The sequence below is a fragment of the Humulus lupulus genome, chromosome 8 (assembly GCF_963169125.1).
Source record: "Humulus lupulus chromosome 8, drHumLupu1.1, whole genome shotgun sequence".
Classification (NCBI taxonomy): domain Eukaryota; kingdom Viridiplantae; phylum Streptophyta; class Magnoliopsida; order Rosales; family Cannabaceae; genus Humulus; species Humulus lupulus.
The window spans coordinates 132,363,741-132,390,541 of NC_084800.1; the positions used below are offsets into that span (position 1 = coordinate 132,363,741).

The following is a 26,801-nucleotide window of genomic DNA, read 5'->3' on the forward strand; positions in this document are numbered from 1 at the left end:
TATATCTGCAGCTTGTGACTCGAGGCGATCCTAGTGAGCGGTTCAGCGGAAAAGTCATGTTGGGAATTTATACCCGGCTCGTGGGAGTCCGGGGTTATTCCTTGGAATTTGAGAAGTATATTGGAGATTATTTGATATTGAGGAATATAATTGGTGATTAGTTAGGTGTCGAGATGTAAGTGGTAAATATTAGAGACACTCGAGGAATTAGCGGGAATTGGGAACAAATGACCAAAATGCCCTTGGAGGGATTAAGGGCTTAGATTTAATGGGAGGGTAATATGGTCATTTGGTTTATAAGGGATAAGAGTTATGTCTGTCCTAATGACTTAGTGGAATGTTTAGAGTATAGTAGAAGTTGAGAGAAAAGGGAAAGAGACAAAAGAGAAGGAGAAAAAAGAAAGGAAAACAGAACTCCTAGGTTACCCCTTCTCTCTCTCTCTCTCTCTCTCTCTCGGTTTATCATTCTTCTTGCACCATTTCTTGAGAATTCTTGGAGCTGTGGTTCAAAGGAGGATTAGGTCAAGTTTAGCACCTGAGGTTCTTGGTGAAACTAGGAGGTCCTACTGGAATTCAGTCCAATTGAGGTAAGTTTCAAGGTTCTTTTCTTGAGTTTCTGGTTTTAGCTGAAATGGTTTTCGAAACTTGAGTTTTGGATGGATCAAGGGGGATAAGCTTGAGGAAATGAAGGGCTTGAGGCTGAAAGGATACTAGAGATAACCTAGGTCAAAATTCTCCATTGAATGTATGAAATTCTAGCTTTAAAGTACTGAAGTTTCTGTTGTTTTCTGTTGAGTTTTTGAGCTTCAAGCTCAATCATGGTGGTTTCTTTATTTTGGGGTGCATGTGCTTAAGTTTCATATGGTTGGATCATATGGGGTGAGTTATAGATGATGGTAGGCTTGTTTTGGTGTTTGGTTGAGGTTTGGAAGGATTTTAGAGAGTTTTGGCTCGAGGAAGTTCGAAGGGGAAAATCAGGGTATTGTCTGGCTGTGACTAGCACTGTAATGCTAGCCTTAGGGCGCTATGACGCTAGGCCTTGTGGTCAGAGAGCTTTTTGGCTCTGTTTGTAGCGCTATAGCACCCTCCTTATGGCGCTGTAGCGCTACCCTATTTCCAGAAGGGGGTTTTTGAGTTATTTCCTAGGGTTTTTGCCCGGAGCTCAGGGTTTGATTCCACCACCCCGTTTGGTGGAATTAGGGCTTTCCGAGGGCTCAGGATTGGTCCCGAGGCTAGGTTTCAGAATTGAAGTTTGTTGATGATTCTGATCTATGGTTGTGACTAGGTGTACGCTAGGGCTCGGAAGGGATCGTGCTTGAGGGTCGGTTTCAAAAGCTAACGGAATCAACGGTAAGAAAACTGCACCCGGTTATGTGATTATGTTGGGACTAAGAGTTCTCTATATCTGTAAGATGTCATAGATGGTGTTATTCCATGAGACATGTGATAAATGGCCTAAGAGTGTCGGAATCAATATTTGCGCATAGGGCACTGGTAGCTGAGGACAACTTGATATTCACTGAGCTCGGTTTAAGTGGGTCAAAGTCAGTGGGATGAATAGGAGGTGCGACCTAAGGGCGTCGACCTTGGTTATTATATGTGAATTGATTATTAATGTTAATTGATAAGCTTGGTATGCTGAATGCCTGATTATATGGATATTTTGGATTGTTGAGTATATGATTATACTGTATGAATTATCTAACTGTTTGATTGATGATTATGCTCTATTATTGTGTTTTCTTGCTGGGCCTTGGCTTACGGGTGCTACATGGTGTAGGTAAAGGCAAGGGTACAGTGGACCAGTCCTGAGTGGGAGAGCTTTGAGGCTGAATATACATAGTCAGCTAATCGGCCGCCACAGCCGGGGAGTGGTACAGGACGGGAAAAGCCTAAATGTCTGTTTTTCCCTTAGAGTGGCTAATAGTTGTACTTTTATCTTGAAATTTTGTAAATTGTCTTTCAACGTTATTACTTTTTGGATCCCATGTTTAAAGGAATGTTTGATTATATGAAATGAAACTTTTATGACCGAAATCTTTTAACCCTAGTTCAACTATAGTTTCAGTAATATGTTTATAACAAAATGACTTGATTAGAAAGTCTTGCACTTTTATAAACTTCGAGCCCGGTACTTAATCCTAATATGACCAAACCACTAACTTGTATTCTAATATCGTCTCATGTCGAAAAGCTCGAACAAATCCACATTATAATGTGGTCTCATCTATAAGTCACCAACATGCATGAAAATATACAAATATGCCCTCAACGGGCCAAATTACCAAAATACCCTTACAATGAAAAGTAGACCCAAATGCATGCATTTATCATCATATAATAATATAATTTTCATAATCATGCATATAATCATTTAATGGCATAATAAATTAACTATGGCCCTCCCGGCCTTCTAATCCGACCATTAAACCTCATTAGTGATTTTGGGGCATTACAACCAGCGTTCTTTAGCCTGAATGGCATGACCTTGTAGCAGTATATGTTATGTTTTGTCATGAATCTGATGTGCTCTTGGTCCACAGGGTTCATCGTGATCTGGTTATATCCAGAATACGCGTCCATGAAGCACTTGAGCTCATGGCCAGCTGTGGCATCAACTAGTTGATCTATTCTCGGTAATGGGAAACAGTCTTTAGGATATGCCTTGTTGAGGTCGGAGAAATCGATGCAGGTCCTCCACTTTTCATTTGGCTTCAGGAACAAAATGGGATGGCAATACAGGTAAGATATTTAGCTTCCCTAATGAACCCGCATTTCAATAAGCGAGCTACCTCTTCCTCTAGAGCTTCTCCTCGTTCTTTTCCCAACAACCTATGTTTCTGCACCTTCGCAAACACATTTTTTCCATGTTTAATGTATTCATCATCACACTTGGACTCATTCCCACCATATCCTTGTACGACCAAGCAAATACGTGAAAGTTTTTTTCTTAGAAACTCAACCAATTACTTATTTCTTTCGGTTCCAAGATTTTTCCAACCTTTACTACCCTTGAAGGTACTGCTAGGTTGAGAACGATTTTCTCTAGCTCCTCTAAACAATTTCTTTGGGTTGGGCGACCTCATTTCCAACTTCTTGAGGTTCTTCCACCTCTCCAGCAATTACCATTGCATGAGGTTCCTCATTCTCTTTAGTAATTACCATGGCTTGCTACCCGAGTTGTGATTTTTCCTTCATGGCAATGTTATAGCATTCCATGGCAGCGAGCTGATCTCCCCTCACAACACATATTTCCGAAGACGATGGAAACTTCATGGTCAAGTGGTGAACTAAAGTTATAGTTTCAAACGCTATCAGTGTAGGTCTACTCGAAATTGCATTGTAGAAAGTTGGATAATCAATTACCACGAACTCGAGCATCTTGGCGACAACTCAAGGCTCATTGCCCAATGTCACTACGAGCTTGAGTGTTCCTATGGTTTCCATTCCCTCTCTTAAAAATCCATAGAGGGTCATAGAGGTCACCTTAAGATCGACTACAAATAACCCCATCTTTTCAAGGGTGGACCTGAAAAACACATTCACAGAGCTCCCATTTAACCATCTGTATTCTGTGCATCCTCCGGTTAGCAAGCTGAATAGTTATCACCAGCAGATCATTATGAGGATTTTTACATGGCTAGTGTCTTCTTCCGTAAAAATTATTGGTTTTTTATTCAATCACTGTTGTTTAGATAACATTTGCTCTGGAATGAACTCGGTTTCGTCATATGTTTTTAGCTTCTGGATATATCTCTTCTGGGCTCCATTGTTCGTTCCTACCAGATGAGGTCCATCTACAATGGTGGATATGTCCCTCCCTTCAATAGGGGGAGGGATAATATGATTTCCATGAGCTAATTGAGCTTGTGATGGATTGAATTGGTTACCTGGAGCTGGCTGAGGGTTCTGCCCTGCTGGCTGGTAAGGAGCTACCCTATTCTAAGTGTATTGGGCTAACTGTCTAGCCCAAATAAGAGTCTCGATCTCATCCTTCAGCTGACAACAATCGTCTGTGTTGTGGCCGATATCATTGTGGTATTAGTAGAATTTAGCCAGTCTCTCTTTGCCCTTTGATGTTTCATGGGCTCGGGCTTCTTCCATGGAAGACGGGCAGAATTAGCCAGATAAATATGTTCTCTTGTATCTATTAGGTTGGTATATGTGGTGAAGATAGAAGTGTACTTCTCACCATGCTTATTTTTCATGGACTCGTTCTGGTCGCCCTCACCATTCCCTTTTTGTTTATTGCCCTCGACCTGGTTATTTTGGGTAGAGGGCTGAACTGTAACTGCAACATCTGTCACCACTCCAGCGGGCACAAGAGTCTGGCTGCTTCCCGCGACAATAGATTCAACCTCTTCTAGATTTATCCATTCTTGAGCTCGTGCCAAGAATTCATCTACACTTTTCACTCCTTTCTTCTGGAGCTCCTTCGATAGATCTCCTCCTACCATGATTTAGATAGGCCATGAGCTATGGCCATGAGCTCAGCACTATCATCAGTGTCTCTAGCTCATGCCATTACATTAGTAAAACGATTGAGATAGGCCCTCAAGGACTCACCGGGTTGTTGCTTAATGTTGGTCAGTGAGTCAGCTTGCACTCGAACCTCTTTGGCAGCTCAGAATTTTCTCTTGAACTCGGAGGACACATTTTTCCAGGAGGTGATTGAGCATTTCTTATATTTTTTGAACCATAGCTTGGCTGGTCTAGTCAACGTAGCTTGGAATAGAACACACTGAAGGCCGAAGCTCACGTTGTGGGCCATCATCAGTGTTGAAGGTCCCAATGTGGTTTAATGGATCAGTGGTTGTTAGGAGTTTGTCCTGAAAGCATGTAAAAGACATTTGTTATTTCCATGAATAAATAAATACAATGGTTTGTCATTGTTATATTTAGATTATTAAATTATTGTTTGAATAATTTTGTAAATATCAAGAAAATTCCATATTCATTATTGAGGATGTGATCTTGTATTAGTACGAGAGAATTAAGATCACATGAATGAATAAAAATAGACAACAACAACAAATTAAAGTTATGGAATTCTTTAATTGGGGTTGTAAGTACTGTTTGTTGAGTATCATGATGATACAAATAATATAGATTCGGATTATTGATGTGGTAAGACATCTTGGTAAATGTGCTTTATATAATATGATTATATATGACATGGACCGATATGAATAAAAGTCTTTATACAAAAACCATTTAATAATAAAGACTTGTAATTTATATCATAACTGATGATCATTTATAGATCAACCTAAATCCTGAGTGTTCATGAACTCATGTTCATGTTTATTAAATATTTTGATTCATTTGTTAAGGTCTCTTCATAGAATGAGGCTAATGACTTTTGTTTTGGAGATTTAATATCATGGGTGGCTGGGAACACGTATCAACAATACGGAATCTAATCTTTCCTAATGGATTGTATATTGGTTCCCTTAAGGGTTAATTCTGGAACTGAATGATTATGAGCTCAAATCTATAATTAGATTATAGATTAATTATTCACTAGTGAATTAATGGTACTTAAGGAATAAGAAGTAAATTAGAAAGGTAAAATGATAATTCTCCTATTCTAATTTATGAACTAATTAATTAGAGGGTTGAATTATTGTAAGATGGTTATATCAATGGACGACTTAAAATAAGATTTCTGTAAAAGTATATCTATAACATAAAGAGTTCAATTATGAATTTATAGTGGAGAAATATCAGAATTAATAAATTAACTATAATGATTAAAGAGTTTAATTATTTAGTTTCAATTTATTGGAGCTTAATGTTATAGGTCTATGGTCCCCGAAATGGCTCAAACAAACACTGACAAAGGTAAATACAAAAATGGGCAAAAAGGACTTATTTGATAAGTAAAATATTTTTCTATGCACCAAACATAATTATTGTACAATTATGTGTAATTAATTAATTGAGAATTAATTAATTATTTGATTTAACAAAAATATAATTAATTTTGAATTAATTTATTTTTGGGATTTTTCGTATTTAAATAATAATAAAAATTGGGAAAAAATCACATGCCTTCCTTGGCATGTGGTACACGTGTAGCATAGTACACAGTCACTGTGCTACACGCATAAGAAGCTCATGCCAGTTTCTTAGTTCCACAATTTTAGTTATTTAAATATTAAATAAATAATGAGATATTGTAATATGATTAAAATATTATTATTTAAACAAAATCTGAAAACTGATTAAGGTTGAGGTCAAGGAGCTGGATTATTATCACGAGATCATGGGGCATGTGTGTCTTCTGCAGGTATAGAATGTCTCCATTCATTCACACGCCCTGGAACACTCCTCTATGGCAGTGGTTGTGTTGGATGACGAATAAGTGAGGGAGGATGGCTTATTGGTGAAGCAATCCGTGTCCCATCTTGATGGACTAGATGGGCGTGCCTATTATCTACTCTGATTTCCTGAGTTGGTGGCAACATAGAGTTATGACAAGGTACCTAAGCGGTTGGCTGAGGCACTGGTGGATTCACAAGGACTTCTGGCTTTTTCGATGTAATCTCAGCTCACCTTGCATGGCCATAATGATTCTTGTGAGTGTGAGCCGCTTGTCCATTCCTACGGTTATTAGTAGGAGGGTTGTTACTAGGAGTTTGTTCAGAAGGCATGAAGCTTTGTGTTGTTGTTCTGATGGAACGACTTACATTAGGTCGATTATTTCGGTGGGACCGAGATTTGTGGGACCCACTTTGTCTCTTTCTGAAATTCTCGTCAGTTGTAGAAGGAGGTAGTTGAGCCATGATCTCGTCTATTCGCCTATTAGCCTAGGCAAGGTGTCTTCTCAGCTGAGCATTCTCCATTTCAATGGCGGTCAGGTACCTAGGGTTGGGGTTCAGTGGGCATGAGGCCAAACTTTTGGCATCATCCTCGTCCACATGTTGTTTTCCAGATCAGCTCTGTGCGCATGTACCTTCCCCAGTGGGGATGGCGATACAATGACCTCCCTAATCATCAAGCAACTCCATTTAATTGTCACACATGGAATGAGTAACCACCATGATGGTTGCTGGGTTGAATATTGTGCAAGATTTCAAGCTTAATATGCTCTCAATGAAAGCACCAATCCGCTGACGCAATTTTTCGTCAACAAAGGAATTAGAATTCCAAAATTGAGAGATTAAGCTTTTTATAAACCAAATTTAAAGAAATATAAAAGCACCCACAATTTACATGATTCGGTGGTTAAAATTCACCTAGTCCACGAGTCACTATTATTGATCTGTTTAGGAACCCTAGACGAAAATTGTTTATGAAAATTTTGGCATAGCTTTTACGTACATAATTTCGGTCCCTTTTACTATCCACTCCACTTGTACTTATAGGGAATTATGTGGACAATATTGGGTAACCGTACTATAAATTGTAACGAACAATATTGAGTAACTTCCCAAGTTAATGGACACTTAAATATCCTAATTAAGCATGTTTCCATTTTACATCAATCTATAAATGTATATAGCAATTGTATGCATTAATTGCATACATTAGGCTTCCGAGTCTGCAGGAATTCTCCCATCCGAGCTAGATGACATTCTCGAGCTGGATATGACTAGAACAAGATGGTTTGACTTAGATAATGCTGAGGCTTGATGCAAGCGATCTGGACGCGGGGTACCTTGATCTCTGTCGTTTGTATTTCTAGCGATCTGGAAGATCCTAGGTGTTTCGGACTCAATGACACAGTCTCAAGTTGTTTTTTCCAGAGTTAAGAAAACATCTTCGAAGTCTTGCCTCCTTTATTTATTTTGCTCTAGTTGTACCCCGAGCTAAATAGTTGAGCTCGTGTTTTTAGGGTAAAACACTCCCAAAATTATTCTATGATAGCCAAATAATTTTTTATAATTATTCTAAGGCCCTTTGTGAGTCTAAACTACTCAAAATTATATAGTAAAATAAATATTTCCCACCTAATATTTATTTTGCACCAAAGTCTTAAACTTCATTCTAAGTGTTCCACTAACACTTCTTTTAATTAAAATAATATTTCTCAAATATTATTTTAAAATTTTAAAACACCAAAACACATATTTAATTTAATTTCACAAAATTTCAAAAAAAAAATCAGGGTTATTACAACAATACATTAAGTATTTTTGAAATACATGTGATCTAGATTCGAAATACTATTATAGATTGACATTTTAGTGAATGTACTTTATATAACTAGATTATATATTACAAGACCGATGTGAATTATTATTTTTTATAAACTTATCGTTCGAAAGAAAGATTAAATTCATATCAATATGATGATCATGTTGGGTTTTATGCCTTGTAAATCAGATTTCTTGTGTAACATGAATTATTTAAAAAAAAACAAGTAGAAATCATTTTGTTCACATTTACATTGCTTACATATTTTATATGATTATTATTAATACAAACGTCTATAAATCCCAAATATATTATCGTTACTCTTATAGTAAATAGGTCACAATGGATTATCATTATAATTTCATGTTCAAAAGAATATGTCCTAAGATTAAATCAATGGGATTTTCACTAATTTGGTATTCTACGATAAAATCTACTTACACAGTGGTGTGATGTTTTATCCAAAACATTAGTTAAGTAGATAAGTTTTGATGTATTTTGTTATATCGGACTATGACCAACACTAATTATTGATAAATACATATGTATCATTATTATTGAATCTAATTAGTGTCACAACATTGATTATTGGTCAAGTCAATCTCAATACTGAGTGATAATATTTCTATTAATTATATTGTTTGAGATTTTGACTTGTTCGTTAAAGCTTGTCTCTTGTATATGGTCAATACTTACATCTTGTAAATTCACTAATATAATTGAATAAGGGTGTACAAAAATCATTCAATCCAATTAGAACCGACCGATCCAATTACAGCCGACCGCCAAAAATTGTTATCCAATTATTATTGGATCGGATCGAATTAGGTGTTGGATGATATATGCACAAATCCAATAAAACCAAACCGACCCAATTGTATATATATTTTAAAAATATATATTTATTTATTAATTTAGGATTATGTTTGTAATTTATGTTGTATTTGTATGGTGTTGTATCATCTTGAACAAATTAGTCTTTCTATTTATTATATTATGAATTATTTGAACTATTTAAGCTAAAAAAATGCTCAAAAATATTGGATAGATCCAATCCAATCAAATACATAAGCAAGGGGACACATCCATTGGATAATTTGATTAGAACAGAACAGTTGAGAAAAATTAATTGCATTAGAGTGGTTGTAAAAATCCAAAATCCAATGGATAATTTGATAGGATCGATAGACCTAAAAATATTGGATGTGATCTAATTAACACCCCTGTAATTGAATGCGATTATCTATCATAGATATGAAATCTATAGCTTCTGTGCAAGAACTGAAAAGATGACTTCCTTAATAGCTTAGTCCAAATTATAAAATGATTGAGCGATCATATTTGTGATTTATTTCATGAATTTATTATTTACAATGAATTTAGTGGGAGTTAAGGATAGAATACAAATGAGGGGTAAAACGATAAATTAAACCCAGCGCATTAGTAAGTCATCAATAGAGGATTGACAATATAGAAATGGTTATAATAATGGATCACATTGTTATATGGGTAAACACGTTCTATGAATCAAGAGTTCAATTTCGAGTCTATAGTGTAGTCATTCAAAATTAATAATTTGTGTTGATATTTATCTGTTAAATGAACTCACAAGAACTTATTGTAGCTTACATTCATGGATCCATGATTTCCATGTCGTCTCTGATTGAATTAGACCTAATAGCCTCAAAATGTTAATTTAATTATCAATTATAAATATCATGTTGACTAGGTTAACGAGAATAAATAATTTCGCATTATTTATGGAGAATTTGGAATGCCACCTTGTAATTGGAATTGAGTGTAATTCGAAGTATCACTCGAATTGGGATGTTTGTCTGACCATATAATTGCATTGTAACTATGTAATTGGAGGTAATTGAGGGGTCCCAATTACACTATCCAATTCTCATAGCCCCTATGAGAATTGAGTATAATTACACTATGTAATTACTTAAATACTATCAATTTTAAATAATATTTATTAGATAAAATTCTTTTACTACGTAATTAGTAACTATTTTGCAAAACATGACATTAGAAATTCATAAGTAATTACTACTTGACATCCAAACACACCATGCATTTTAAATAATAGAGTAATTACTAGGATATGTAATTACTACCCTAGTAATTACATAGTTACTTCCAAATTGTAATGACTCGACTAACTTAAACACATCAGACCATTAAAACTACTAAGGCATAACTATTATTTTCGAACACATACATAAAATAATAGAACTTTATTATAAAATCCAAAATACGGGATCCCATTGTTATTACATAAAATCATAAAGAAAATTAAACCGTTATTTTAATCGTTCAAATACTAAATACGAAAAAATCATAAATAGATAATTAAAAAGACTCAAAACATAAATGTCATCGTCGATCGTTCCCATCAATCCATTCATTTAGTCCTCTCCAAATACACATGCCAAAGCCGCCATGGATCCGTCCTTCCTTCCATGCTCATTTACTTGCACAATATAAATAAAAAGGAATGAGCCTCATGCCCAATAAGGAAAAACTACTAAAGCATATCATAAATCATGACATAAAAAACATAAATCGTAAAGCATAAGACTACAAATTAATGGCCATTTACTCATTACCGTAGTATGTGATAGAAACCATCGAGGTCGTCTTGCTACTATTTAGAGGTAGGTTTAAACACAACTACAGTCTACGATAATGATAAAAATCTCAGGATTTGCTTATTTGATGTCTAAGCAACCATATTTCCCAAGTGACTACAAACATAAAACGTATACATAACACATAAAATCTAACTTATTTTCCTTACCAAAAATTGGGGTATTGGAGACAAGTGCAGGATTAGAAACTCCTAAAACCAAACAGTAAAATCATAAGTTTCCTAAAGAAAAAAGAAGATGAAAAGAATATCTAAACCATCAACATAAGAACTTACCAAAAACCTTAAGTTTCAAGAAAATCAAACACCTAACCAAAAGCCCTTATAACAAGTTAGGATTTGGAAGAAAATGAAAGGAATAAGAGGAGCTATAATGAACTAAACCCGAGGATAAAAGTACCTTAGATAGCTTAGAACTTCGATCTACACCTAAGTACCAAAATCACACTCTAGCTTACTCCCAAGTGTTTAAAAAGCTTAGATTTGAAAGCTTTTAACCCCAAAACCCTAGTGTTTCTCTCTAGAACAAAATTAGTAGCTTGGAGGCTCTGAGAAGTGCTTGAATGATAATGCAAATGGCTGAGTGAAGATTCCTATTTATAGAGTTCAAGGAGTAAAACTAACTCCTTTTAAAATGAATAAATAATTGAATAGAAATTGAAATTTATGCTCAACAGATGCCCAGAACTCGGTCAAAATCATTCAAGAGCAAGTCCAAGTTGTTGAGGGCTGTTTCTAGCTCAGATTCCACAGACTTTCAAGATATGCATGTGGAGCCGATATATTGCTCCCTATAGGTGATATATCGCCTCCCCCATATTCCCGAGGCTCTGTGGTTTCGTTCGTGCGAAGTCGATGTGTTTTCCATATCAACATAGGCGATATATAGGCCCCTATAGCCGCGATATATCGGCTTACGCTGATATATTACACATGTTTTTCACACTTTCAACACACTTGAAGTTTGTTTAAACAACTTTGACTGAGTAATACGAGATCCTAACAGTTGAGGGAAGGTTCTAGACTTCTTAGGTTTATCCTTGATTAATTTATTCCCCTAAAATCCTTAAATCCTTAATAATCATACATGTGAAAGTGCACATTCTTAATTATTCTATATAAACCTTATGTTATAATAAATAATATTTCTAGGACTAGCTATATTAATCAAACCTTATGATAAAATTAATATTTCTAAACTATAGGCTAAACTTATAAAATCCATAATTATCTCTATGAGTTTCCAATTAAATCTCGGCTTGAACCAATAACCACGAAAACTAAAATACTACAGCACAAGCTACTACTATCTAGCTAAGTAAAATTCTAAGATGCAACACAAACACACCCTTATTAATATTTACATGAGTAGAGAAATGAGAGAAAGATTGAGTATTTAATTAGAACTACTCAAGAGAGAATTTTTCTATTCGCTTAGGAAATTATATTAATATTGATTAATTAGTATTAATATTAGTAAAATATATGAAATCAAGGTTCAAATTATAATTAGTTAATTTCACAAGTATTTAAGTAATTAATATTAAAGCAAATAAATATAGTTTTGAATTTGAATCAAATTGGGAAACAAATTCAAAATTAATATCTTGGCAAATCCCACAATATAGTGGGCAACAAAGAGTAGATATTTTGAGCAAATTTTTTGTTAAAATATATCAATCATTTGTTTCATCTTTAATTATTTAATTAATAATTTAATGTATCAATTAATGCCCTAGGTTTTGGCTATAAATAGAGATGCTTATGTGATGATTAAGGTTGTACATTTTTTGGTAAGTAAAAACTCCACAAAAATAAACCCCAAGCGTCATACACACACACACTCTCTCTCTCTCTCTCAGTTTTCTTTCTCATATGTTGAGAACTAGCATGCACTAAATTCGGTTTGATAAGAAAAATACTTGGAAGATTGTGGTACTATTCTAGCAGTTTTGATTCTTGAAAATACATAGTAATGAACAAGAACATGTAAGTAATTTATATATTATGTTTACTTCAATATGCACATATTCTTGATGTTTCATGTTTTCTTGTATTAACTATAAAATCCATGATTTTAACTATTATGCATGAGATCCTTCAAATGATAAGTAGATCAGTCTAAATCCTAAGTAGTCATGAACTCTTGTTCATGTCTATTGGGTCATTTGATTGTAATGACCCAACTACTCTATACTTTTGGACCATTAACGAAAACTATACATAGACCCTAATCTTTAATAGAACTTACAAGTGAAAAAGATCATACTTTATTAAAAACTTGTAAAAACCAATGTTTAAACTTACATAAACTCAAAGCAGGATATGGGATCCCATTGTTCTAAAAAGAAAACATATCTTAATTGAAATGAAAAGAAATTACATAAGTAGGTGCGGAAAAATACACATAAACCATAAATAAAAGACTACATCCTCGAAATCGAACTCTCGACTCCTTGAATCCATTCATCACCGATACACATTCCCCAAGCATCCACGAATCTTACCCGCCACTATAGCTATTTCCCTGCACATATAAACAAAAAGGAATGAGCCTAATGCCCAGCAAGGAAAATCTACCACATAGTTCATATACATAAATTTCATAAGAAACATAAAAAAAAACATAACATATCACTTATATCATACACATACTATAATGGCCATTATTACTTGGGGTCCCATAGACTAAACAAGTCATATGCCCATTAGATTAGTGGGGTCCTACTAGCTAAGTAGGTCATATGCCCATAATCTGTTTGGGGCTTGTTAGTCATATGGGTCATATGCCCAAGCCTACATACATACATATCATAACACATTTCATAACATAAAAACATAAGATAACACATATAAAACATATAACATATGAATTCTATCCTATTTTCCTTACCAAAAAAATACCAGGATAAGAGGACAGAGGTGGGACTTTGGAACACTCCTAAGAACCATTTGAAAAAGAGTGAATATAGAGAAGAAGAGAAATGAAAGGAATGGAAGGACTAAACCATTGAGAAAATACTTACCAAAACCTTGCTCAAGAACTTAGATTTCCTAACCAAAATAAAGAATAAGGTTAGAAGGCTGAGTAGAAGACTATGAGAACTTTTAAAGAAAAGTACAGAAACGAACTAGAGTTTGGGTTACCTTGAAGACTTGTAAGACCAATCTAAACCTCGAACCGAAATACTATAAATCCTTACTTTCCCAAGTGTTTGATAAGCTTATGATGATCAAGCTTATGATTTCCCCACCCAAGTGTTTACACTCTCACACTCACCTAGCAACTTGCAGCCTCTGAACTTAGAGCAAAAGATGAATAATGGCTGGGTACTAGGTCCTATTTATAGAGTTTAGGAATGAAAGGATCTTAATTTAACTTGAATAAAAATAATGGCTTATTAAGTGAAAATAATTTGAATTATCGTTCAGCAGAGGCTGAAGACTCGTTCAGAAAGGTGCTGGACTTATCAAGAGGTTGAAGGGTTGAATGGAAAATGATTTCAAAATCATTCAAAATATGGTGAAGGAGGCGATATATCGCCCCCTATAGGCGATATATCGTCTGGACCATTATGCCCGAGGCAAACGTGCATCGTTTCGTGTTTTCCATATCTACGTGCTGCGATATATCGCCCCCTATAGCTGCGATATATCGGCATACGCTGATTATTTAAACACGAAATTACACATTTTTAGCTTAATTCAAATTGAGTAAACAGCCTTGACTAAGCCCTCAAACGTATTCAAAGCTGCTGACTGACCTTAGAGCATTCAAATTTTACCCTTATTAATTTTAATCCTCTAAATACTTAATCCTTAATCACCCATACATAACATGTGCTTAAAATCCTATTGGTTCTTATCTAAACCTTATAGTATAATAAATATTATCCTCAATATCAGCCATATTAATCAAACCTTAGGTTAACATTAATATTCTTAAACTATAGATTAAACTTAGAAAGTCTACAAGTACTACTATGAGTGTCTAAATAATTCTCGGTCTGAACCAAAAATCCACAGTCATAAAGATAATACTATAATTACTATAATACTACTATCTAACTAGCTAAGTAAAGTTCTTGGACTCTACATTGATTCACTCGTGAAGGTCTCTTAGAATAATGAGACTGGTGGCTTTTATTTTGGAGATTCAATATCATGAATGGTTGGGAACATGATCTTACAATTTTTGGAATCCAAACATTCCTAATAGAATCAAATATTGATTCCCTTAAGGGTTAATTCTGGAACTGAATAGTTATTGAGCTCAAATTTATAATATGATTATAAATTAACTATTTACTAGTGAATTAATGGTACTTAAAGAACAAGAGGTAATTAGAAGGGTAAAATAGTAATATTGACCAACTCTAATTAAAGAACCAATAAATTGGAGGACAAAACGACATGAAGTTATTATATCAATGGACTACATGAAATAATGTAAATATAATTCTATAACTCATAAAAGTTCAATTTCATATTTATAGTGGAGTAATAATTGGGTTAATAAATAATATTATTTAATTAAAGAGTTTAATTAATAGTATGATTTATTAGAGCATAGTATTATAAGTTTATGGTCCCCAAATCATCTCTTTACTATTTTGTCTAGGGTGTGGGTGATATTGACAACATAAATTGAGAAATGATTAAAATGGCAAGAAATTAACGACAAAGATGTAATTATGTGATAATTAATTAATTTAACTAATATGCTTTTTTTAAAAACTATATATTAATTGAAAACCATATTACCTGATTTTAGATTAATTGATATTAAGAGAGTATGATATTAGTTTACTATATGAAAATAAATTATTTATATTTTATAAGATAAAGTTAATTTTGAATTAATAGATATTTTATGTATTTGTGAAATAATAAATTATTTTAATGCATAAATTATTTTATCTTATTAATTAAATAAATAAATGAGAAAAAATTTGTGAAGCACAACAATGTTACATGCAAGACACAGTGCTTCCATAGTGACTGGCATGTGACCCAGGGTCAGACCTAAATTAGATTCGTTCAAATTTTAAATGTTATAATTGTTGGTATTAAAAGAGAAAATAAAATATGCAGCGGGGAATGAACCCTTTTTAATAATTATTAATACTAGCTAAGATCATACACACACACACACACACACACACACACACACACACACACGTTGTTGGCCCTCAAATTAGTCAACGACACGGAGTCAGATAAACGATATGAAATTAGATGAAATCAAGAAGAAAAATCAAATGGAAAAATAAGTAACACAAATGGTTTATAGTGGTTCGACCCCAATTGGATGGTAATGACCTACGTCCACTTAGTGTTCTTATTGATGTAGAATTCCAATACTGTGATCAATGAACTAGGGTTCACGAGTTTCACCAGCCTTGGGAAGATTACAACATCAGTGAATCATCACACTCTATTTTTCTCTCCGAGTACAAAGACCAAAAGTTCAAAAGTCCCTCTCCTTGAGCCCTTTGATTCTTATTTATAGGCTCAAGAAGATTACATGGGCCGACGGACCTTAATTACCATTAAGACTTGCATATCTAGGTAATAAAAGAAACTACAATTAATGCATAATTATATCAGATGACATTTCAGGTCCCCTATGTGTTCTTCTGCCTTTCTCGACTTAACCAGCATGTCATCAACATATACTTCCATGTTTGTACCAATCAGCTCTTTGAACATGTGATTGACTAATTGTTGGTAAGTCACACCAGTGTTTTTCAAACTGAAGGGCATTACTTTGTAACAGTAAAGCCTTGTATCAGTCCAAAAGCTAGTGTGATCCTCATCAGGTGGGTGCATGCTGATCTGATTGTACCCAAAGTATGCATCCATGAATGATAGGATCTCATGCCCTGAAGTGGGATCGACCAGCTAGTCGATCCTTGGGAGCGGGAAATAATCTTTTGGGCAGGCTTTATTAAGGTCTGTGAAATCCACGCATGTTCTCCATTTGCCATTTGGCTTGGATACTAGTACGGGATTAGAGACCCAAGATGGATAAAATGCTACCCTGATGAATCCATTCTCCTTTAGCTTTTCGACTTTGTCTTTTAGAGCCTTTGATCTGTTTTTGTAGAGCAACCTTCTTTTCTGTTGCACCGATGGAAAGCTATTATCTATGTTCAGGACATGGCTGATAAATGTTGGGTCAATTCCAACCATGTCTTTATGCGACCAGGCAAAAACTTCCTGTTTTTTCTTAAAAAATTCCACCAGCTTTTGCTTTATTGTTGTCTCTAAGTTTTTACCGACTGTCACAACCCTGGTTGGATCTACCTCATCGAGTTGGACCTCTTTGAGGTCCTCTAATGGTCCAATTTCTTCATCAAAATCCCCAAAGCGAGGATCTAAATCCCTATCCTCACTTTGGGAAACACCCTATTTGGTGACGCGCTCACCTGATTGGGCTTGTATTTCATCAGCCAATTGCAGCTCTTTTCCGGCAACTTCCTTCGATCCACCTCTCTTTTCCCTAGTAATTGAGGAATTATAGCATTCCCTCGCTTCTTGTTGATTTCCCAACATGCATCCTACCCCTGCATCAGTTGGGAATTTCATGGCAAGGTGCCAAACCGAGGTTACAGCTCGCAGGTCGACCATAATAGGTCTTCCAATTACAGCATTGTATGCGGAAGGACAATCAACTACTATAAAAGTAGTGAGTAATGTCCTGTTCACAGGCGTAATTCTTGCTGTAATCGGAAGCCTATTCGACCCCGTTGGCGCAAGCCCCTCGCCAAAAAAACCATAAATGTTTGGTTGCATGGCTCTAGGTCTTTCAATGACAACCTCATTCTCTCCAATGAAGACTTGTACAAGATATTTACTGAGCTCCCTATGTCAACTAACACCCTTTTGACCATCATGTTGGCTATCTAAACATCCACGACCAGAGGGTCTGAATGAGGAAATCGGACATGCTGAGAGTCAAGCTAAGAGAAAGTTATTAGCTCTTCCTCTGTTCGAGCTGTTTTGGGAGTTCGCTCCTCCACATTCAGCATCTCGATGTTCTGGTCGTGGCATAAGGTCTGAGTGTATCGCTCCCTTGCCTTCCCACTATCTCCTGCAAGGTGCGGGCCGCCACAGATGGTTAACAATGTACCTACCACAGGAGCTGGTTGTAAAGGTGGCGAGCGCTGGCGTACAGGCGCCTGCTCGTTGCCTCCTTGAGCCTTTTACTGAGAACCTCCCATGGCTCGTATGTATCTCCTTAGGTGTCCTTGTCTAATAAGGAACTCAATCTCATCTTTTGGCTGGTTACACTCATTAGTGTCATGACCATAGTCATTGTGGAAACGACAAAACTTTGTTGTATCTCTCTTGGAGATATCCTTTCTTATAGGCGATGGTCGCTTGTAAGGGACATTGGAGTTGGTCGCCTAGTACACCTCCGCTCTGCTTTCGACAAGGGTCGTATAATTTGTGAATCTTGGCTCGTATCTGTTGCCCTTAGGGTGCTTATTCTCGGACGTCGAAGACTCATTATTTCCCTCTTTCCACCATTTTTACCGTTCCCATTGCCTTTGTCGTTGCTAATGGGTTTATTCGACACGTTGGCGTCTTTAGCGGGGTCTTCCTTTGATCTCTTGTCTTTCATAGGTGATTTCCCTTCATTGGCAATCGCATCTTCGAGCTTTATGTACCGGTCTGCTCAATCAAGGAATTCCTGGGTACTTTTTACCCCATTCTTCCTTAAATTGTTCTAGAGGGGGGAATGGTGCCTCACCCCAGTAGTAAGGGCCATCATTTTCCCTTTATCACCAACTGTTTTAGCTCCAGTTGTAGCTCGCATAAAATGCTGGACATACTCCTTTAAGGACTCTCCCTCCTTCTGGCAGTATCTCGACCAGCTGGTTGGCTCAGTCAGGTGAACACGACCAACATAGAATTACCTGTAAAATTCATTCACGAACATTTCCCATGATATTATGCTAGTAGTTGGGAATTTAAAAAACCACTCTTAAGCGGTGTCAGATAGTGTGGCCAGAAATATCCTACAGTGAGCATCATTCGACACCTTCTGGATGTCCATCTGTATCTCGAAGTTGTTCAAGTGAGATATCGGGTCCCCATATCCATCGAAATTGGGCAGTACTGGCATCTTGAATTTGTTATTCTCTGTATGAAAGGAGTGCCTCTTCTCTAATCATACTTGATGTGGGATGTCTGGCTCCCTACCAGCTGCTAGATAGCCTGGTTTAATGCATCGATCTGGGCCTGCACAGTGTCTGGGATCGCTGGGGCGACTGGTGCTGGGGGAGCATACTCATCATGCCTCTCGCGCCTGTCATTGAGCACATCCCTTAGGTCATCATCTCTGCATCTTTGCTCACTAGTGCCCAACCGATCAAAGACATTAGGCTGCCTAGGCCACCCCCCAGCGTAATAGCTTGTAGGCCTATTTTCTCTTGGTGGGGGATTCCTTTCCCCACCTCTTTCTCCTTGACCTCGACCAACATTCCCTCTGCCGGAATCAGCTTCATCATAATCATGACTGTCCCTGAAATGCGACCGACTATAGCGCGACTGGCTGGTCGCAATATTCCTCCTCTAGCTGGCATCTCTCAAGCGTCAGGGGGAGGCCTACATTGGTCGGTGGGTCCCCGGGCATTAGTATGTCGTGGGGGTCCCCTGACCGCAGAGCCTAACTCGACGTGTCTTCTGTTAGCAGAAGGATGCTGCCCCCTGCTCGGTGGATTTTTTTCCTCAGCCGTTGGGCGTCTAGGGCTTCGGGGAGCCTACCCGGCCCTATTCTTCCTTTGACACCGGGGATTATCTCGACCAGCACAAGAAGGTGGCTGTTGCTCAGGATCTTGATATGGGATATCTTGTTGAGCAGCATGTGGTTGCTCCGGCCTTTGAGGGCTTGCCGGCTGAAGTGGAGGACTTGGGTTTGGGGCCTGTTGTTGTGGTGCACTTGGTGGCTGATCTGGTTGAGAATTCGGCGCAGCTTGTCCCCGAGCCAATTGGATGGCTGCTTCTAGGGTGGCAGTGGCATCTCGCTGCCGGCAATCCATGTCCGCCTGCCGCTCATTCAATTCTTGACGTTGACGCTCGATTTCCCTCTGCTGCAACGCCAATGTCTCAGTCGCATTCTCTTGATTGGCCCTAAGATTGGCCAACTCCTCTTGCAACACACTCAGTGTTGTCCTCAAGGTTTCAAAATCCATTTCCTCCTGTTCAAAATCCAACTGTGGTTCATCTTCAGCCACATTTGGTTGAGGAGGCTGAGTGGATGCGGCGCCAGAAGTCTGCCCCGTCTTCCTGGATGTTTTAGCCATTTGATTTTCTTGAAGTCTTGAGTTCAGCTCTCAATGAAAGCACCAAAATGTTGACCCTCAAATTAGTCAACGACACAGAGTCAGATAAACAATATGAAATGAGATGAAATCAAGAAGAAAAATCAAATGGAAAAATAAGTAACACAAATGATTTATAGTGGTTCGGCCCCAATTGGACGGTAATGACCTACGTCCACTTAGTGTTCTTATTGATGTAGAATTCCAATACTGTGATCAATGAACTAGGGTTCACGAGTTTCACCAGCCTTGGGAAGATTACAACTTCAGTGAATAATCACAATCTATTTTTCTCTCCGAGTACAAAGACCAAAAGTTTAAAAGTCCCTATCCTTAAGCCCTTTGATTCTTATTTATAGGCTGAAGAAGATTACACGGGCCGACGGGCCTTAATTACCATTAAGACTTGCATATCTAGGTAATCAAAGAAACTACAATTAATGCATAATTATAGATTTTCACAAATAAAGGAAGTATGCGATCAGGCTGGTCGCATATAAGTATGACGCTTGACAAATCACCAACTTTCTAGTCGAGGGTTGATTAGGTAGCATCCACCTAAAGCTGCCATGTGTAGGTCAATCCTGCCATGTCATCAGGGGTCGTTTTTGGGTAAACACACAAATATATATATATATTAAATCACATACAATCATATTAGAGACTGCATCTTGTAGCCTATCAAGTGTCATTGAATCTTTTGTATAAAATCAACAATATTCCTATCCAAGTTTTGAAGAATGACACCATGATCTTCCACACCAATCCTCAAACACACAAGGACGTGTGTGGGCACGTAGGATTCAAAATGTTGATTTTTGACTCTCTAGATTTACTCAACACATGAGATCTAGAGAGGTTTGATAGAGAGAAGAAGAATTAAATAGTTTTCAGGTTTAGGAAAATTATCGCTTCTGTTTCTGAGAGAGAGTCTCTGTGTTAAAACAATAACCTTCTTTTTAGGTTTATGAAGATAATTAACTTATTTAATTAATCTTTATTTTTTAAAAATAAAACGGATATGTTATAACCTTATTTAATTTAAATCATATTTTAAAAAGAATAATTAAATAAACAAATAATTTGAAATTCAAAATTCAAATCACATGGATATGAAATATCCCTGTGTGGCGCCACTCACTGTGCAATACAGTGAGTGGTCTGAGCCACATTAGGGTATTCCCTAATTTTCTCATTTGTTTATTTAATTAATATTTAAGACAATATATTTATCCCATAATAATCATCGGTTAATTCAAAAGTAACTTTATCTTAAAAGATAAAATTTAAATAAATAAATATCTTATTCTAAATAAGATAATTATAATCTCTCTTTATATATTAATCCAAACAAGATTAATATTTATTTTAGCATATAGTTTTTCAAAATAAAAACTATATAGTTAAATAGATAATTAATTCACAATTAATCAATTTCCCATAACTATCACATAATTATTTCATTGCCCTAGAAAATTAATTCCTTTGCAATTAAGTCATTCTCTCTACAAAATTTTCTTTTGACATCCTTACTCTTGCCAGTGTAGGACAGAGGTGATTTGGGGACCATGGACATATAATACGAAGCTCCAATAAATTAGATTATTAATCAAACCCTTTAATCCAACTGTTTACTGAGTTTTTCGGAAACTATAAATATATTAAGAAATAAGAGCCAATAATTGCATAACTTCAGTGGTTTCTGAATCGGGTCAGTTAATTGAGAAGTTTGATGATGTTGTGGCGCATTTTGTGACTCACTTTCAAAAAATTATGGGTAGCAACAGTAATGTTTCAATTCCTATTCAGACCTCCTGTTTTAGACTTGGTCATCGTTTATCCTTGGAGCAGCAGATTAAATTAGTTAGACCGTTTACTAAAAAGGAAGTGAAGGATGCCTTGTTCAGCATTAGTTCTATAAAAAGTCCGGGGCCGGATGGGTTTGGTTCTGGCTTTTTTAAAGCTATGTGGGGCAGTTTAGAAGCTGAAGTTTCAGAGGCTATTTTTGACTTCTTTGAGAGTGGTGTCCTGCCCGAGGAGGTTAATATGGCTACCATTTGCTTGGTTCCTAAGATTGAGACCCCAGCTAAGGCAGCAGATTATAGGCCTATAACTTGTTGCAATGCTATCTACAAGTGTATTTCAAAAATGCTCTGTGGTAGATTGGCTTCAGTGCTTCCTAGTTTAGTCCATCAAAACCAAGGAGCGTTTCTCAAAAATAGATTGTTGGCGCATAATATCCTTATACTTCAGGATATTATAAAAGGCTATAAAAGGAAAAATGCTTCCCCTAGGTGTGTGATGAAAATTGATCTGAGTAAAGCCTATGACATGCTGGATTGGAACTTTATGGAGGCCATTCTCTCAGAGTTTTGTTTTCCTATTAATTTTATCAAGTGGATTATGGCGTGCTTGAAGGACCCTTCCTATTTGATCTTTAATGAATGGTAGAATTCAAGGGGAGTTTAGAGGCAAAAAAGGCCTAAGGAAAGGGGACCCTATATCTCCGTTGTTATTTGTTCTAGCTATGGAGTACTGTACTAGGCTGTTATGTCAAGCTTCTTTGGATAAGAGGTTCAGATTCCACCCGAAATGCAAACCTCTTAAGCTAGTCAATCTTTGTTTTGCTGATGATTTGGTTATTTTTTGTAAGGGCATCTCTAATTCAGTTCAGATAATGAGGGATAGCTTTACTGAATTTTGCAAGGCTTCGGGTTTGTCTGCTAACTTGCAAAAGTCGCAGGTCTATTTTGGGGGATTGGATGATAGAGAGACTCATCAATTGCTTGAGAGGCTTCGGTTCACTGAAGGGAATTTTCCTCTCAAATATTTAGGTGTTCCACTTCGAACAACTAAGTGGAAGGCTGGAGATTGTGCTATCATCATTACTAAGATTCAGCAGAAACTTCATACTTGGGCTAGCCGTCATCTCTCGTTTGCAGGGAGGGCTCAACTGGTTAATACAGTGCTTTTGAGTTTGAGGTCTTTTTGGATGAGCATTTTTATGCTCCCTAAGAGTGTCACTAAGGAGATAGATCATTTGTGTAGAAATTTTCTTTGGGGAGTTAAAGATGGCAATGCTAATCGCAGTAAATTACACTTCACTGCTTGGAGCCAAGTTTGTCTTCCGAAGTGTATGGGTGGTCTTGGCTTTAAGGAGGGTTGCTCTTGGAACACAGTTCTCCTTGCTAAGTTCGTGTGGGCTGTTTCTAGTAAGCAAGACATCCTATGGGTGAAATGGGTGGACTCAATCTATCTGAAGGGTCAGGATTTCTGGTCCTATTCTATTCCTCAGGATGTTAGTTGGTATTGGAGGAGATTAGTGAAATTGAGATCTATTTTCTCTACTAACAGTTTAGCTGCGGCTGTTAAGAAGGATAAACTCTGTTTGAAATTGTTGTATTACAGATTACTCAACAGGGAAAGAGTTGAGTTTGCAAATGTGGTTTGGTGCTCTTTGGCTGTCCCTAAGCATAGGTTCATCCTTTGGCAAGCTTGTCTTGGTCATCTCCTTACTCGGGACAAGCTGCATTACTGTAACTTGGAGATGCCTTCTTTGCTGTGTCCTGTTTGTGAAATGGAGCAGGAATCTCATGCTCATTTGTTTTTTGTTTGTCCCTTTTCTCAACAGCTCAGGGCTTAAATGGTGGACTGGTTGGGTAGGGATTTATGGCCGAATTCTTATGAGCGTTGGTGTACCTGGATGTGTGGGAAACCGAAAAGTCTGAAGCATCAGATTTTTGCTGCTGCCTTGGCAGCTTCTGTGTACATGATCTGGAGAAATAGAAACCTCTGTGTGTTTGAGTTGAGATCTTTGGCAATTGGTCATGTTATTCAGTTGATTAAGTTCAGTTTAAGGTCTAGACTAGCCAGGTTTCCTAAGCTGAAAGTTAAGGCTAGTGAGGTGGCATTTTTTGAGGTTGTTGTTCAGATGTAATTGTATTTGTTTGGCTCTTTGAGCCTGGCTTGTATTCTTGCTGTTTGGTTGCAATATATTCATTTTTCCATAAAAAAAAAAAGAAAAAGAAATAAGAGCTAGTAAGAAAGGCAAATAAATGAAAAAGATCACGATTTTTAGGTGGTTGGGGCGTTAATGAGCTTTAGTCCACGAGTCACTAGTATTAAGCTTTAGAGAGTTTAACAATCGAGGTTTTATGCAAGTTCATCAGTGTTTTTGTATACAAGAGAAAATTAGATCCTTGCTACAGTGCACAAATGACCCTATTTATAGGCAGTCATGTGACTTGAGCCGGACTAATTCAGGCCCAATAAGGATATAATCATAAGTGCTCTATAACAGAGCTATAATACAAGAGTGTAACATGTAAACATGTCATTAATCTAGGCCCACTTGGCCGGTTTAAGCGTAGTAGAGCCTTACAACTGCCCTTTGTCTGTTAGTGCAGAATGGTCCGCGTGGGCTGCCAGGGGGATCCTGGGACATAATCTGTCAGAGTAGTGGTAGTATCGTTTCCTAGGAACATCGTACGTTTTGGCATACCCCATTCTCCAGGTTAGTTAGGGAGACCAACTGTCAGATTTCTCAGGGACACATCATCTATGGGAAGAACTTGGCTTGCTGCACCTGGACTTATGGTCCGGGTTCATTTACCAATGTCCAGGTTCATTGACCAAGACCCGGGTTCATTTACCAAGACAGACATCTGCTAGCAGTGATGGATCGAAGGACATCCTGATGGTTAATTAGAATGTCAGGGATGGACCCGTAGACTTCATCTGGATCCCACATGATGGGATCTGTCTCGTAGAATGGACCGTCTGCCACCATAATCTAAATCTCGGAGGACAGAGATTGGGTGTGCTTGGGAAGGTGGTTCCGGTCTACATCTATTTTTTGTCCCCTTACTATGCTCGCGCTACTCGCTAGTTATTGGGCTCGGCATGGTCCGAGCTGATAGGATTTGGTTGCCCATTGTTTTTTAGGCACTGGTTGGGCTCGAGCCTCTCCCAAAAGCCCATGAAACTCGTTTGGTCGTGCCACGTGTTCAAGGTGGAAAATATGGATAAGATTTACCTTGAAGTCTTTATCTGTGTTTGTGCGGTGAGGACTTGCCTTCTTCATCCCTGATCAATTACTTGTCTCTCGATTTATTTACCTAAGTTCTGGTTCATTTATCGATGTCCAAGTTCATTAATCAAGACCCATGTTCGTTTACCTAAGTCCATGTTCATTTAGGTTGAGGCTAACTGGTCCCACTAACCTAGGCATGTGTCTCCAAGTATATGCTATGTTTGTGCCACTCGCACCCAAATAATCTGGGGAAAATATTTTGATGTTCTAGGTGACTGATGGATATCAGCGAATTTCTCGAAGCGTCTCGTCTATACGAAAAGGTGCTTTTAGCACTCGAGTGGGATGTTTAATTTTTCTGCATTGTGTAGCACCGTCGGATGAGGATTGTCTTCAGATTTTTAATGTGGACCGTTGAATGAGAGAGGCGCGAATCATGGATTGATGAATCCACAATTTAGCACTTGATTGGGCTAGTTAATGCACCTGGGCCATCTAGAACTATCAGATGTGGATTTTTTTTGGGGCATTCCATGTGGACCGTTGAATTGAACATGAGCTTTTCTTCCTATAAATACCTCAATATTCCCTTCCACACTTTTACTGATTAAAATCCTCAAACCAGAGAACAACAACTTTGAATGTCTGAAATTGCAAACGAACTTCTCCGACGGTTGTTGCATTTTCGAGCCCACCTCTTTTTGATGAAGCCTTCCTTCGTTCATCAAGAAGATAGCTTTGTCCTGGACGACCCTTCTGAGAATATCGACGAACTGTTGTATCATCTCCTTAAGTTCAAGGCTAAATTCCTATAGACATTGTCGCTCGTACATCAACAAATCCCAGATCCACGTCTATTTAGTAAGTTTTCTGGTCAATCCCTTATTTTCCTTCATTATTTTTGTTACCACGTTGTTTCCAAGACCATGTGGCCATTGGGCCGCGACCATTGTGTAGGGTGATTCTAGGTAGTGGTAGTTATGATCAATAGGGAACTTTCTAGGTGACTTCATTCCATAGATAAATTGATCGATGGAGCGGGCTGGATTGCTCTGAGTCATCGAACCCGGACGCCTCAAAACCATCCAGGTGAATTAGTTTCCTTTCACTACGATATTTAGCTTTTAGTTCCTGTATTTTGCACCTGGAAGGAGAACTCAGAGCCCACCCCTACGGAGGTGTTGTACTACTATCGGTTGGAGCCGCAGCTGAACTCCAAGGATAGAACGTGGGATGAGTTTTATCAGTTAAATGGTCGTGGTGTCAGTCCAGCTCCATACAACTCGTGGAAACATCCCGGACATGTCAGACACTATTGGTTATGACATCCGAGTTCCTTCTGGAGAAGAAACCCACTTTGGTGCTGGACTTTCAATGTGTGGGTAAGTTATCCTTCCCCGTTCTTTGTCTCATCCTTTGTTTTATTTATCGGATACTCACGTTCCCGTGATCAAGTTCATATGCCTAAACCCGGCTAACCAAGTTTATCTTGGACCGGAAGAAGATATATGCCACCACCAATGCGAAAGATCTGGAGGTGGGGGGGGGGGGGGGGGGTTTGTGAAGACAAAGAATCTTTGACTGAATAGACTGCCTCCCATTAGTTGATAGACACCCCTGACCTCCGGGGTTGGCAATG

General features: G+C 37.4%; 1 protein-coding gene across 1 annotated transcript; it reads left to right on the forward strand.

The window, feature by feature from the left end:
• Positions 1-22,657: 22,657 nt before the first annotated feature.
• LOC133796077 (uncharacterized) lies at positions 22,658-23,773 on the forward strand. The gene has a single exon (XM_062233558.1). The coding sequence runs from the start codon at positions 22,658-22,660 to the stop codon at positions 23,771-23,773; it is 1,116 nt and encodes a 371-aa protein (XP_062089542.1).
• Positions 23,774-26,801: the final 3,028 nt, after the last annotated feature.

Bases quoted from the DNA above. Each gene is read 5' to 3' on its own strand.
- LOC133796077 (XM_062233558.1), top strand. From the start codon at position 22,658: ATGGAGTACTGTACTAGGCTGTTATGTCAAGCTTCTTTGGATAAGAGG.